Genomic DNA, 12,500 nt, shown 5'->3' with positions numbered 1-12,500 from the left:
GGCCGTATATAGACACACACGCACACACACCCAAAGGATGCTGAGAGGACATATCTCTATCTATCTGTAAATGTAAATGTGCATGTGTGTGTGTAGGTGTCCCTGCACACACACATGCACACACTTCAATACGCGCAGGTCACTCACTGCTTCTTCGTGCACGCACTCTCCCTCCCTCCCCGGGAGAGAGAGGGAGAGGGGGTGGATGAGGTAGAGGAAGAGGCAGTGAGTGGGTGAGTGAGTGTGTGTGTGTGTCTGCACACTCCACCGCTCCCCTCCCCCCCGCCAACACACGGACACGCGCGCACCTTAGCCCATTGCCTTTTCAAGAGAGACGTTTCTTCCCTTATGCTGACATGTGCGGCACGTCTGCCGCTTTCCTCTCTCGCGAGAGCCGTCGCACACAGTCGCACGCGCATACGCATGCTGAGTTGCTATTAATGAAGTCGAGATCATGACCGAATCGACACCCCGAACGGGAACGCGAAGCACTTGAGGCACCTATGCACTGAGCCCACTCGCGAGGGCAAGGAGAGACTGAGAAGGTGGAGGGGGGCCGTGGTGGCGATGGGAGGGGGTGCACCTCTGCGCGCTTGTGGGCGGCAGCTGCCATGCCCTCAGTCAACATCCTCCGCATGCACGGACGGCGTCTTCGTTGCCACCTCATTAGGTGCCTTGTCGACCGCCTCTGAGCCGCTCTGCGGCTCAGGGGGCGGAGGCGCTTCCGCCTCTTCCTCCAACGTCTCTGCTGCTGCTGCTGCTGCACCATCACCATCGTCTTCTCTGCCCTTCGCCTCTTCGTTGGCATCATCGCCGCCACCGCTGTCCTCGCCGCCCTTGCCCGGCGCAGTCGCTTCCGCCGCCGCCTCGTCGGCGTCGATCAATAGGTCAGGGAAGAGGAAGGATGTGACGACGGTGCGCTCGCCGAACATCTTGCCGGCAATCTGCTGCTGCGCCTGCGCCGCCTCGTCCACCGTCTCGTACTCCACGAAGACGCGGCCGTAGCCGCCCCACACGGGATGCGTTTGCCTCGTCATGTAGCGCCCCAGCTCCGCACCAAAGTTCTTCTTGGCCTCCGTGTACGCTGCCATGGCCGCCGCCTTCGCTGCCTCGTCACTTTCGTCGTAGTCGACGCCCGACTTGGGCGCTTCCGGCAGTTTCGGGCGGGCCTCGCGGCGGGGCACGACCAGTCGCTTCACGCGGCCGTGCTTCTCCACTTCCTCCTCGATCTCAGAGAGCAGCTGCGAGTAGTGAGCGTCGTAGACCAGCTCCTCCTCATCAAAGAGGTTCAGCAGGACAAGCACCGGCGTGGGGAAGACAGTCGGCTGCGCATTTCCGTAGAGGGGGCGCAGGTGAGGGTAGAGGGCGGCGAAGCGGCCGAGCATGTCAGGTAGGGTGAAGGACATGTCCAACAGCTCCCGCATGATCTGCAGCGACGCCGCCTCAGGGTTCTCGGAGACCGTCACGAGCGCGGAGCTGCCGCCGGCGCCTGCGTCTCCTCCGGCGGCGCCCGCGTGCCCCCCCGCCCCACCAGGCGCTGACGTATCAGGCAGCCGCTCACGCACTTGCTTCATGACGTACTTGCCCGACACGGGGTCGTCGTCGTCGATCGTAACATCGACGCCCTCACGAACGAGCAGTACCTTCAGCCAGTCGTAGAGCGGCAAAGCCACGACCATGTTGTTGCCCAGCACGACGCCGTGCACGTCTGCGCGGAAGTCTGCGGCGTCCTGCAGCTCGGCAAATTCGCCGTACGCGTACCCGTTGTGCAGCTCAAACTTCAGCAGCTTCCCATACGACTCGAAGACGGGCTTGATAGACCCCTCCGGCATCGAGGGCGGGAACCCGACGAGGACCACCTTCGACTCGTCCACCCCCGTGAGCGGGTCGGCGTCGCGTGGCCGCCGAATCATCAGCGGGTACGTCTGACCATCCACAGACGAGTGGAAGAGAAATCGATGCGGGTCCGCGGCGCTCTGATTCACAAGCTCGTCGATCATGTCCGCCAGCCGCAGCTCGATGAAACTGAAGGACTTGACCCTACCCGGGCTCACGCTGAGGCTCTTCACCTCATCAATGCTCGCCAGATTCGCGGACGCTGGGACGTGCCGCACCGCCTCCTCCCCTTCTTCCTTGATCAGCCCGGTTGTCTCGGCGAGCTCGCGGATTTGGCGCTCCGTCTGCAGCCGCCGCACCTCCGGCAGGAGAAGCCGAAAGTAATCTTCGAGCTCCTCGCGCGTAGTGCCCAGCGGAAATCCAGAGACGTGCGCCCGGCGCTGCTCGCGCGCGCGGCGGTCCGCATCGGGCCCGATCTTGGGCGCTTCCAACAGAGCAAGTGCTCCGCCTTGCCCGTTGCCGGACTGCTGCTGAGACGCGGTCGACCCTGCGGCAGCTGCGTCACCATCGCCGCTTCCCGGGGCGCCGCTGCCAACGACAAGGTTCATGAGGCTCTTTGGGACGACCGGCACAAACTCATCTACGGACGGCAGCACGCGTGCCGCCGCAGGGGTCGCGTTCGGTCCTGCGCTCATCATGCGGTCACCTCGCTCCCCATCGCGTCCCCGTGGCGGCAGCGAGGACGATGACGAGGTCGGCTGCTGCTGCTGTTGCTGAAGAAGAAGAAACTGAAGCAGCTGGTCGGAGCTCATTCCACCACCGCCACCGTTGTGGTGGCCGCTGGGGCCAGGGCCGCCGCCGAAGCCGAACGGCATTGAACCGGGGGCGCCGCACATGAACGGGAGGCCAAAGTTGCCAACGCCGACACCGCCTGGAAAGCCCTGCTGGGCGCTCATGGGCATCGCCCTTTCGGGGTAGGGGAAGTCTACACCGGCCCCAACCCCTTGACTCATGTATGGAGGGTACTGCTGCTGCTGCCATGGGGCGCCATAGCCGTCGCCACCGCTATCGACGCGTGAACGGCGCGGCCGGCGGGTGTGGAGGTCGTGCTTGCCAGAGCCGTCGTCGCCGCCCTCCTCCCGCGGCGGGCGCTGGAACGGATCGTGGCCCTCTTGATCGGCGTCGTCACGACGGTAGCGCGCCCTGTTGTATCGACCACCACCACCGCCACCGGTGGCCTCGCTGTCGCCGCCGTAGCGGTCGGCGCGTGAGTCACGATAGCTGTACGAGTCCCGGTCGCCCATTTTTCTTTCCCTTTTCTGCGAGATACGCGTGATACACTGCAGTCCATTGGCGTTTTATACGGAGTGAGGGCGCGGCGGTGTGTGTGTGTGTCGGAGGGGAGATGGGGAAGGGGAGGAGGGGTTCACATGAAAGGAAGGTGTGCGACTGTGCGTGTGTGTGGGAGGGAGGAGGAGGGGAATTCCCCTCCTCCTCCCTCCCACACACACGCACAGTCGCACAGACAATACACATCACGCACAGTCACAAATGTATTCCAGCCTCGGTGCGCTGCGATGAAAGGCCCACGCGCGCGCCCTTGTCGTCCTCTTGTCCTGTGCGATGTGAGGTGCAGCGCTGCGGTGATGCGTGCCGCACGTGCCGTACGCTTCTCCACAGTGGCGCCGCGTTTACTGAAGGGCGAAGGAATCCTCTTTCAAGTACATTCACGGGCGGGGGCAGAGAGAGAGCCCTGCCCGTTGCAGCCCAAGCGGCGGCCATGAGGTGAAGAGATTTGCTAAAAGCCTATCGTAACAGCAACGGCAGCGCACGCACCGCACACCTGCTTACACAGACACCTTTCATGCAACATCCTCGCTCCTCCCTCATGGCACTTGGAAGCTCTCCCTCACCTCCTCCTCCTTCCCCCCGTCGCCACCGCATTGGCCACGCGGTATGCGTGTGTGTGTGCGCGCCAGTTGCTAGTCGAGTCGCAGCTCATTCGCAAAGGACTGCAGAAGAAATTGCACCGTGCGAATGGGTACGGCGATGCTGCGCTGCTGCTGGACATGACGAATAGTGCGCTGAAGCAGGCGACTCGTCAGCCAGGGTGCGTCGGTGCCAGTGACACTGCTCCTGGCGCGTTGCGCCGGCTGCTGCTGCCCGTCTTCGCCGGCTGCGGGGGATGCTGTGACGGGTGCTAGTGTGTCGACATCGTCACGTAGCAACGCGTTTACGGCATCAGCGTCGCCTGCGGATGCCGGGGCATGCGTCGAGCTCAGCGGCCCGCAACCGAGCGTCCGCTCTGCGTACAGCACTTGCCGGCACTGATATAGTAGCCACAGTAGAAAGGCTATGAGGATGCCACACGAGCGGTGCATGCCGGCAGAGCAGTGCACGAGCGTCACCTCCGGCGTTTCACTCCACACACCCGCACAAAGTTGATGGCCCGTCCTCATGACCGCCGCCGCGCCGCACACACAGGGAGGCGGCGCCCCATCCCATGCGCTGCGGATGGCGTCGCTGCGCAGCTGCGCGTCGATACGCGCGGCGAGTGCAGGCGGCCACGCCAGCGACGGGTGCGGCGACGGTGGCGGTGCCATCATCATCGTCATCGACGGTGTCGGCACGTATCCGACGGACGGCATCGGCAATGGACCGCCTTGCATGAACGAGAAGAGCGACGACTGGAAGAAGACGGAAAGGTTGAAGTTATCTGTGTCCTCGGCCGGCACCACCCACCGCCACAGCAGCCGCCCGCTCAGCGGCAACATGGCCACATACAACGTCATGGAGGAAGCACTGGCGGCCTGGGCTGGGGTCACACGTGTGGAGTTGAGGTCTGTGCTCTCGGCGTAGGGGCATGCGGTGCCGGGCATGTGGGCGTACGGGTACCACGTCAAGGGCTGCAGCAGCGAGGCCGAGTTGAAGAGCGGGCTCGACGGCTCCGGCGACCGTTTCGACGGCAGCGCCACCCCAGACGACAGGGTCGGCGCGCTCTGGCTTTGACGCAGCGTCGTCGTCGCTGAAACAGCGGCAGAGGGGGTGCCGGCTCGGGTGCCGGCGTCCGTGTCCGTCAGATAGCCAGAGAGGAGGTATGCCCGGAAGGCCTCACTTTCCTCCGCCATCGCCGCGGCTGCAGCCTCCTGCGCTGGCGTGAGCAGCGGCGGCGGCAGTAGCGATGACGTCGTGCTGAGGTCGTGTGCGTCTGGAGTCGTCGCCAGTGCCTGCGCCGTGGCTGCCGCGCCAGATCCACTATGGCGAAGCAACGGCAACGTTGGCTGGGCCAAGAACTTCTCCAAGCTCGCCAGCAGAATGCGCTGTGCTGGCGTTGCAGGTGCTGACGGTGCCGCGCCTGGTTCCGTCGGCTCTGCGACAACCGGTCCATCGCTGTAGCACTGCACCACACGATTCACCTGCAGCAGCTCCATTAACAGCGGCTGCCACGCAGCGTCCTTGCCGCTGATGTACACCTGCGCCGTACGAAGCGGCTCCACGTCGTCAAGGGGCGTCGCTGGTAGCACATTCGCGTCCGCGCCGCAGGGAAGACCGTTTGTGGCTACTCGGACAGCTTCCTCGTATGCGGTGTTCACCCGAGTCGCGCTCAGCCACCGCGCCAAGAAGTCCTGTCGAAACAGCGGGTCGGGCGCTGAGTTGAGGGCTTTGCCCGTTGCGCCCGGTACAGAAACGACAGCCGAGGCCGGCAGCAGTGACGGAGCCGCGCCCATCGATCGAGGCGGCGACAGGATTGCCTGGGCTGAGCGGCGTGCCACCTCGCGGTCGTCGCGCATGACGTACGCGGTGATCATGTGCCGGTAATCGGCCATGTAGTGGCGCACAAAGCTCAAAGCTCTCCGCTCCAACTTTGATAGACCACTTCCGTCAGACACTTCCGCTGCTGACGCCGGGCCGACACGGTCGGGGTCACCACCGGACCAGTATTTGGCACGCCGTAGCTGAACTTGCGCTTGCTGATTCAGCATGTAGGCCCGCGCAGGACACGTCGCATCGTGGAGGGGGTACACTGGCAGCTCGCACTCCTGCCGTTGCCGCAGCTGTTGCAGGCGAACCTGAGCAATGAGAACGATCATCACCGCGCGAATAAATTTTTGAAGAAAAAATATTGCGTCCACATCAGCCCCTCCCCGGCGCACAGTCCGGCTCTCCTTCAAAGCAGCCCTCGGGGAGGATGCGCTGATGGCTGCACGAGTGCTGAAGGCCGAGCCTGCTGCACCACGCATGGGGTCGCTACCAGCACCGTGGAGACTGTCAGCCGACGACCGGCCCGACAGATGCCCTCCTACACCCGGTCCAGCAGCGTCAGACTCTTCGCCACCGTCGCCGCCGTAGCTGTCTATCACCTGCTTCAGGGCACTACCTTCGAGCTTTGCGGCACTCGCTCCAACCAGTACTTGTCCGTCTCTTGCAATGCTATTGCCTCCGTCGACGTGCTGCTGCTGCTGCTCTGAGTCAGCGACGCCGGCGGCTCGCTCTATCGCGTCAGCTCCCAAAGGCGCAGACACCCGCGGCAGCGTGGCCACACCGCCGCCTGCACCGGTGCCCTGGCTTGTGGTGTGGTGGCTGGACTTGAACGATGGCGGTGGAGACGCTATTGTCTCGTGCGGGGAGGGTACCGGGTAGCAAAACTGTGCCGCCTCCTTGCGCGCGTAGCCGTCGTTGTGCAGCGCCACGTCGCCTCGGGGTGCGGGGTGCGACACCGGCGCCGCTTCTCCCATCTCCTCCACGCAGGTCGGCGCCACGGCTGCCTCACCCACGGTGGCAGTGAAATGAACGTCTTTGCGTCTGTGAAACAGCTCCGCTGCCGCTGAGGTGGCGCCGGCGCGGCGCGCGGTGCTGCTGCGGAACGTGTCACTCGCGTATGCCGCCCGAGAGCGACGACGCGACGGACGCCGCTGACGACTCAGGTACAGTGTTGGAGCCTGTATTTCTTTATCGAGACACCACTGCTCCCGCGAAGACACCGCCGCTGAAGCCGCTGTCGAGCTCGTCACACGATGGCCGCTGCCGCTGCTGGCCCTCGCCTGACCAGAGGGCCCGGTGACTCGACCCGCCAAATCCACCGTGACTGTCCCATCCGTTTCCTCGGCGACACCGGCGTTAGCGTCCCTCGTGACACGATCGAGAAGTTTCGTTACGCATCGACTCACCGAGAGTGGATGCTGCTGCTGCTGCTGTGGCAGTGACGGCGGCGTGGCCGCTTCGCCAAAGTAGTGCGCCTCCTCCCAGGCGTCCATCTCCTCCGCGGCCGACAGTTCTGGGGGCCACTCAAGGACTAGCGCCGTGGTCGGGCCGTGCCCTCCGCTGCTGCCGCGAACGAGGTTCGCGTGCCGCGGCTGACGAAGCGCCGCGGCCCAGGAGACACGCGGGGTGCTGGAGGATGACACTGGTGGCGCCCCTTCCGCTCCTGTTGCGGTGCTGGCGCAGGCCTCGCCACTCGTACCGGATGGGGTGCGCGAAAACACAGAGGCATGCTGCGCTGCGGTCGGTGCAGCGGGCGAAGACGTGGCGAACGTGGACAAGGTGGTAGTTGAGACGTTCGATGGCGATATAAGGCTGCTGTTGGGCATCGAAACGGCAGGACTCGGCGGCGTGCTCGTATCCCCGCCCACACCGAGCTCCGAGATGACAGCAGCAAGGGCGTTTGTGCTGCCGCTTACACCCGGCGCGGCGGGCCGGGCCATTCGCGCTCTCGCCAGCTGCTGCTCGTGCCGCGCAGCCTCGTAGCGCGCCAGCAGCTCGAGCCCCCAGGGCTGGTAGTACAAGGCAGACAGCGAACGCTCCCGCACCCACTGCGGCAGCTCCACTGGCGCCGAGGACACGAACGCGGATGCCGGTGTACTTGGCGGACGACGATGCGCCTCTGCTGATGTGTCAGTCCGCGTGTCCACTTGACCACCATTCCGCGCAGCTGCACCGAAACTGTCGCCTGAGTTGCCCACCCCACTGTCGCCGCTGCTGCCGGCGCGAGCGGGGGGCTGCCGTGCTGGGGCTGCTGCCACACCCGAGAAAGACGCGTGAGGCGCTTTCGTGGTGGCTTCGTGGCTTTGTACGGAGGAGGCGGTGCTGCTGCCGAGGAAATATACTTCTGCTGCTCCAACAGCCCGCATCGGGGGAGAGGGAGGGCCGTGGGCGAAGCGCGGCGCGGAGAGCAGTGGAGACTGCCGAGGTCGGTGCGGGCGCCGCTCTTGCGCAGCCGAGGGAGCGAAGCTATCGGCTCCGTCCGCGGCCGCCTGTGACGGCGGAAGACGAGCGCTGCTCGTCCCCGCGAGGAGCGCGGTGGGCGGCGGTGCTGTGGGGCACTTCGATTGCGGCGGCGCCGGCGCGAGGCGCGGGGTCTGACCGGCCTGTGCCGGGATGCCGGGCGCTGTGGAAGGCGAGGCGCTGAGGTATGTGAGATCATGCCACTGCTGCTGTTGCTCATGTGCTGATGTCGACACGCCTGCAGAGGCGCCGCTGCGGCCCTCTGCCGGTGCCGCCTCCGCAAATGTGCTTCGGCGGGGCGTAGCGGCGACAACACTCGTCTGCGCGGTAGAGGACACGGTTGATGCCGTTGCTGTGGGCAATGCGGAGAGACGCGCTCCAGTCGTCAACGAGTACGTTCGAGGAGTGGACAACACGGAGGAGACGGCGGTGGTTGCATTGCTGTGCCCTGCCACGGGCCACCTTCCCGCTGCACCTGAAGGCAACGGCGCCGTCGCGCGGTGCAGCAGCAGGAGCAGCAGCTCCTGCGCCTCGGCGGTCGGCGCGGTGTAGAGGCTCGCCGCCTTTGGTCCTTCCGTGATGCTGGGCACGTAGATGCGCATTGTACCCAGCCCCCGCGTGCACGTGGCTGCCCGTCTGCGGCGCGCTTTCTTGCGGCCTCTGGCGGCCGAATGCGGCGAGGCGTGGCCGACGCCGCTGCTGCTTTTGGCGTTGAAGTGCGAGCTGTAGTTCGCAACACTGCCGCTGATACCGGTGACGAGGGTGTTCCCCGGGGTCGCGCTTCCGCTCACGGTACTCGACCACACGCGACCCAAGGACATGGAGCTGATGCTGGCCGTCGGCGAGGCTGGAGAAGAGCTCGATGGCCAGGCGTTGCCGCTGCCACTGACACCGCCACGGTTCGATACCCATTCCTCGTCCCCTTCATTTTCCTCGACACCGTCGCCCTCGGCGTCGTCACGCGCGGTTGCGCGCGAGCTTTCCCTGCTGTTGTGACTGGTGCGACCATTGCGCCAGTGCAGCAGCAGCGGCGAAGGCGCTCGTGCCGACGAGGGCACGAGCGTCGCACGCAGCTGATCGGCGGCCTGCATCATCATCCTGGATAAATGCGGCGGCTGCGATGACGGGCGCGATGGGTACGGGGCGGAGTGCGGCATGCGAGAAGGCGCCTCCGCAGCGCGGGCTTCATGCGCCCCCTCCTCGTCATCGCGGCCGCCGCAGCCAAGGTGGTCGAGAGAGGAGGCGGAAACAGTGCAGGGGCGCAGCCGAGTCCCACATCGGCCAGGCAGCCGCTTCGACTGCGGCGGGCGTTGGTGCGCCTGCGACGCTGAGGAGGATACCCAAGGCGAGGGCGGCGCCGACGATGGGTAGAGGCATGGGACATGTGCCGTGTTGTTGCAGCGCTCTGGGGGCGGCGGCGGCGACTCTTCATCCTTACCCGGCGCGTCTGCGCCGGCAGCTGTCGACGCAGACGTCGTGGCGAGGGACATGACGGACGGCGTTGGTGAGTACAAAAACAGTTTGTTGGCCGCCGTCCGGCGTCGATGGTGAGACGGGGATGTCTGTGGCTGTTGTTGGAGATGCTCCTGAAGGCGGGTAGCTGACAAGGCCGGTGGCTGCTGCTGCTGCTGCGGTTGTTGTTGTTGGCGAAGGAGGAGCTGCTGCCGCCGCTGCTTGCGCGCCTCCACTTGGAGCTGAAACTCTTTCAGGGAGGGCAGGTACTGCGTGTCGAAGATAGAAGAGGATGCGGAGGCGGAGTTGGGTGCGGCCGTGCCAGCAGCCGCTTTTGGTGCGCACACCAGAGCCCCGTCGCTATGGCTGTGCGGCAGACCTCGAGCGAGCGTCGACCGTTGCTGCTGTGGCCCTCCTAGGGCTGTATCGCCCATGACACGAGCCGCGCCATCACCCGGGCTTCCAATGACTCTTCTGGCATCGCCGCCGCCAGCCCCGCGAAACAGATACTGCGACCACGTGAGCGGCGCGGGTGACACGGCAGCTGACGCTCCAGCCACCGACGCACTGGTCGTGAGGACCGACGATGACGCCGGCGACGGCAGCAACGCGCACGGGCCAGGGCTGCTCCCAGTAGCCGTAGCGGGGCTGTAACTCTGGCGCTTGTCATCGTGCGCGCTTGCGTGAATTGTCCATCCGGCGATCGCTGCATCGCCGTGCGTATCAGTCGCCACAGACTCCAGTGTGCCCGTCGAAGATGCGCCCGCGACCGCAGCCGCACTATCAGTGCTGCTCGTGTCGGGGCACCTCATCACCGTTGACCACTCGCGCTGCGATTCTGCGCTCATTTCCTCTTCGTTCCCGGCGATGCGGCCCTGTGTAGGCGAGGCGGAGATGGCGCACGGTGGTGTCGCTGCCGCTGCTTCGCCGACTGCCGAGGATGACGCCTCGGCGAGAGGTTCGGCGTCCGGCAGGTGCAGCGGGCACGGCGCGAGCGGTAGGAGCAGCCGGAGGAGGTCCACGTTCCATGTTAGGGAGGATAGAATGTACGTGAAATCCTCTACTGGCAAGAGCCACGTGGATGCTCGTGGCGGGAGCGCTATCGATGAGGGCGTCACCAGTGGCACGGACGACACTTGTGACACCGTCACTGAGCCTTCGACTGGGGCGAGGGCTTCGGAAGCGGTGCGGATGCCGCTGGTGTGGCCGACGGGTGTCTCAGGCGGAAAGACCGACGAAGTGGCGCGAGACGTGAACATGCTTGGCGGGGCTGCGGCGTTCGATACTGCGCTGTGTGCGACACTAGCAGCCCCGCTGCAGGTGCTCTTCGACGCTGTCGATGCACCCATCAGAGAGGTGTGCGGGGCGGGGCTTCTGGGGTATGAGGAGGAGGCGCCGAGCGCCGAAGGAGTGCTGCCGGCGGCACCGGATGGCTTTGACACCGTCGCAGACGCCTCGGCGAGTACAGCCGCCGCATCCGACTTCGCCGGCGAGGCCGACAGCGCGGCGAGCGTATCCCTCGACCCCGTTTCTCGATGCGCGGCGAATGCGCTGCTGCTGTTGTTGCTGCTCGCGGGAGGCACTGCCACAGGGGCTGCGGCGCTTGAAGTGGCGCTGGCACTGATGGCGCTGGTCGCCCCCTGTCCCATCGCGGCTGCATGTCGCTGCAAGCGAGCCAGCACCTTCGATGAAGGGATGTACATGGACGCCGAAGTGTGATGCTCCATGGCTCTATCAAACCTTCTGCGCCTTTCTCACTCTGTTTGTGCATGCACGTAGGTTTGAGATTCGGGTACGCCGACGCACTCGCGCGGAGGTCTGCGCCTTGCCGCAGCACCTCTCACTGCACGTGTGGCTGTGTCACTGCAGCGCGGGTTGCGGGGCGGCGGCGGCGGCGTAGCGCGGCCAACGTGCCGAGGCCGCAGAGAGTGAGAGGAAGAAAAAGATACGCTCGCGACCTCTCAGCGATGGGGACGGAGGGGGCCGGGCGAAACAACGAGATGCCCGCGGCGACGCGGACGCTACGGCTGTGGCTCTCGCACGGCGGCACGCACTCACACAGACAAGCAGAGGGCGCTTCGTGCCGACTTCCCTTTGAGGATGATGACACAGCTTTCAGCCCTTCCCCCTTTTTTGGTACACCGGGGGGCGGAGACAGCCCTCTTCTCGGCTGTGCCTCTCTGCCGCGCGTGCGTATGTGCGTGTGTGTAGGATACCAAAAAGCGGAAGAGGGGAATAGGGAGAAGGTGGTGGTGAGGGGGGTGAGGGGCTGCCGGTGTTGTCGGGCGCGTGCGTGTGGGTGGGTGGAGGCGTGAGGCAGGAGAGAGGTCGTCATGATAGGAGCGAGATAAGCAAGCAACAACAACAAGAAAGCGCACGCGCACACAAAAAATGTGCGTGTGCGTGCGTCTGTGAAGGGAAAAGGATGTCATGGAGGCGTGGCACGCGGCCAGCGAGCGGTGGTGGTGGGGGCATAGTCGCCGTGGGAGCAGAAGGACATCTGCAAGGCTGAGACGGAGGCGTGGGGGATGGGGAGAGGGAAAGAACGAGGGCAGCGGCAGGAGGAGGGGGGGTGCGATAAGCGATGGCGACTCCGCCGCTGCACTCGCCACCGCTGTCGTCTCTTCACTCGCCGCACTGGCCACCATGCTCCCGCTTCGGCCCACGGCGAACCGTAGCGTGTGTTGGAAGTCGCATCTCACGCTTCTATCCGGGCGCCGCTCTTCTGCTGATCTCAACTTCCGCTCTTTCACTTCACAGTGACTCGATGCGGGCCCTTTATCGCTGACAATGACGCACACGCATACAGACAGGGAGAAAAAAGGGAGGAGGAGGAGGAGGGAGGCAAGCACAGATTCACCGAAACCGATGTGCGTATACGCCGTCGGTTACACGCAGACCTAAACACACACACACACACAGACACACACGCACGCAGAGAGAGAGAGACGCGCAGCTCCTCATCGACTGGGCGGAGGCGGAGGCCCTTC

The 12,500-nt window shown here is 65.1% G+C and overlaps 2 protein-coding genes across 2 annotated transcripts; both read right to left on the bottom strand.

Moving 5' to 3' along the window:
- Positions 1–617: 617 nt before the first annotated feature.
- LSCM1_08092 (uncharacterized protein) lies at positions 618–3,140 on the bottom strand (the record flags this gene model as incomplete). The annotated part of the gene is made up of 1 exon (XM_067325433.1): positions 618–3,140. The coding sequence occupies one exon, from the start codon at positions 3,138–3,140 to the stop codon at positions 618–620; it is 2,523 nt and encodes an 840-aa protein (XP_067181538.1).
- Positions 3,141–3,818: 678 nt separating this feature from the next.
- On the bottom strand, positions 3,819–11,237 carry LSCM1_08091 (uncharacterized protein; the record flags this gene model as incomplete). The annotated part of the gene is made up of 1 exon (XM_067325432.1): positions 3,819–11,237. The coding sequence occupies one exon, from the start codon at positions 11,235–11,237 to the stop codon at positions 3,819–3,821; it is 7,419 nt and encodes a 2,472-aa protein (XP_067181537.1).
- Positions 11,238–12,500: the final 1,263 nt, after the last annotated feature.

This window comes from Leishmania martiniquensis, chromosome 3, assembly GCF_017916325.1.
Source record: "Leishmania martiniquensis isolate LSCM1 chromosome 3, whole genome shotgun sequence".
NCBI classification, from domain to species: domain Eukaryota; phylum Euglenozoa; class Kinetoplastea; order Trypanosomatida; family Trypanosomatidae; genus Leishmania; species Leishmania martiniquensis.
Note: the sequence above shows the minus strand (reverse complement) of the source record. Positions and strands in the feature narration are given on the sequence as shown.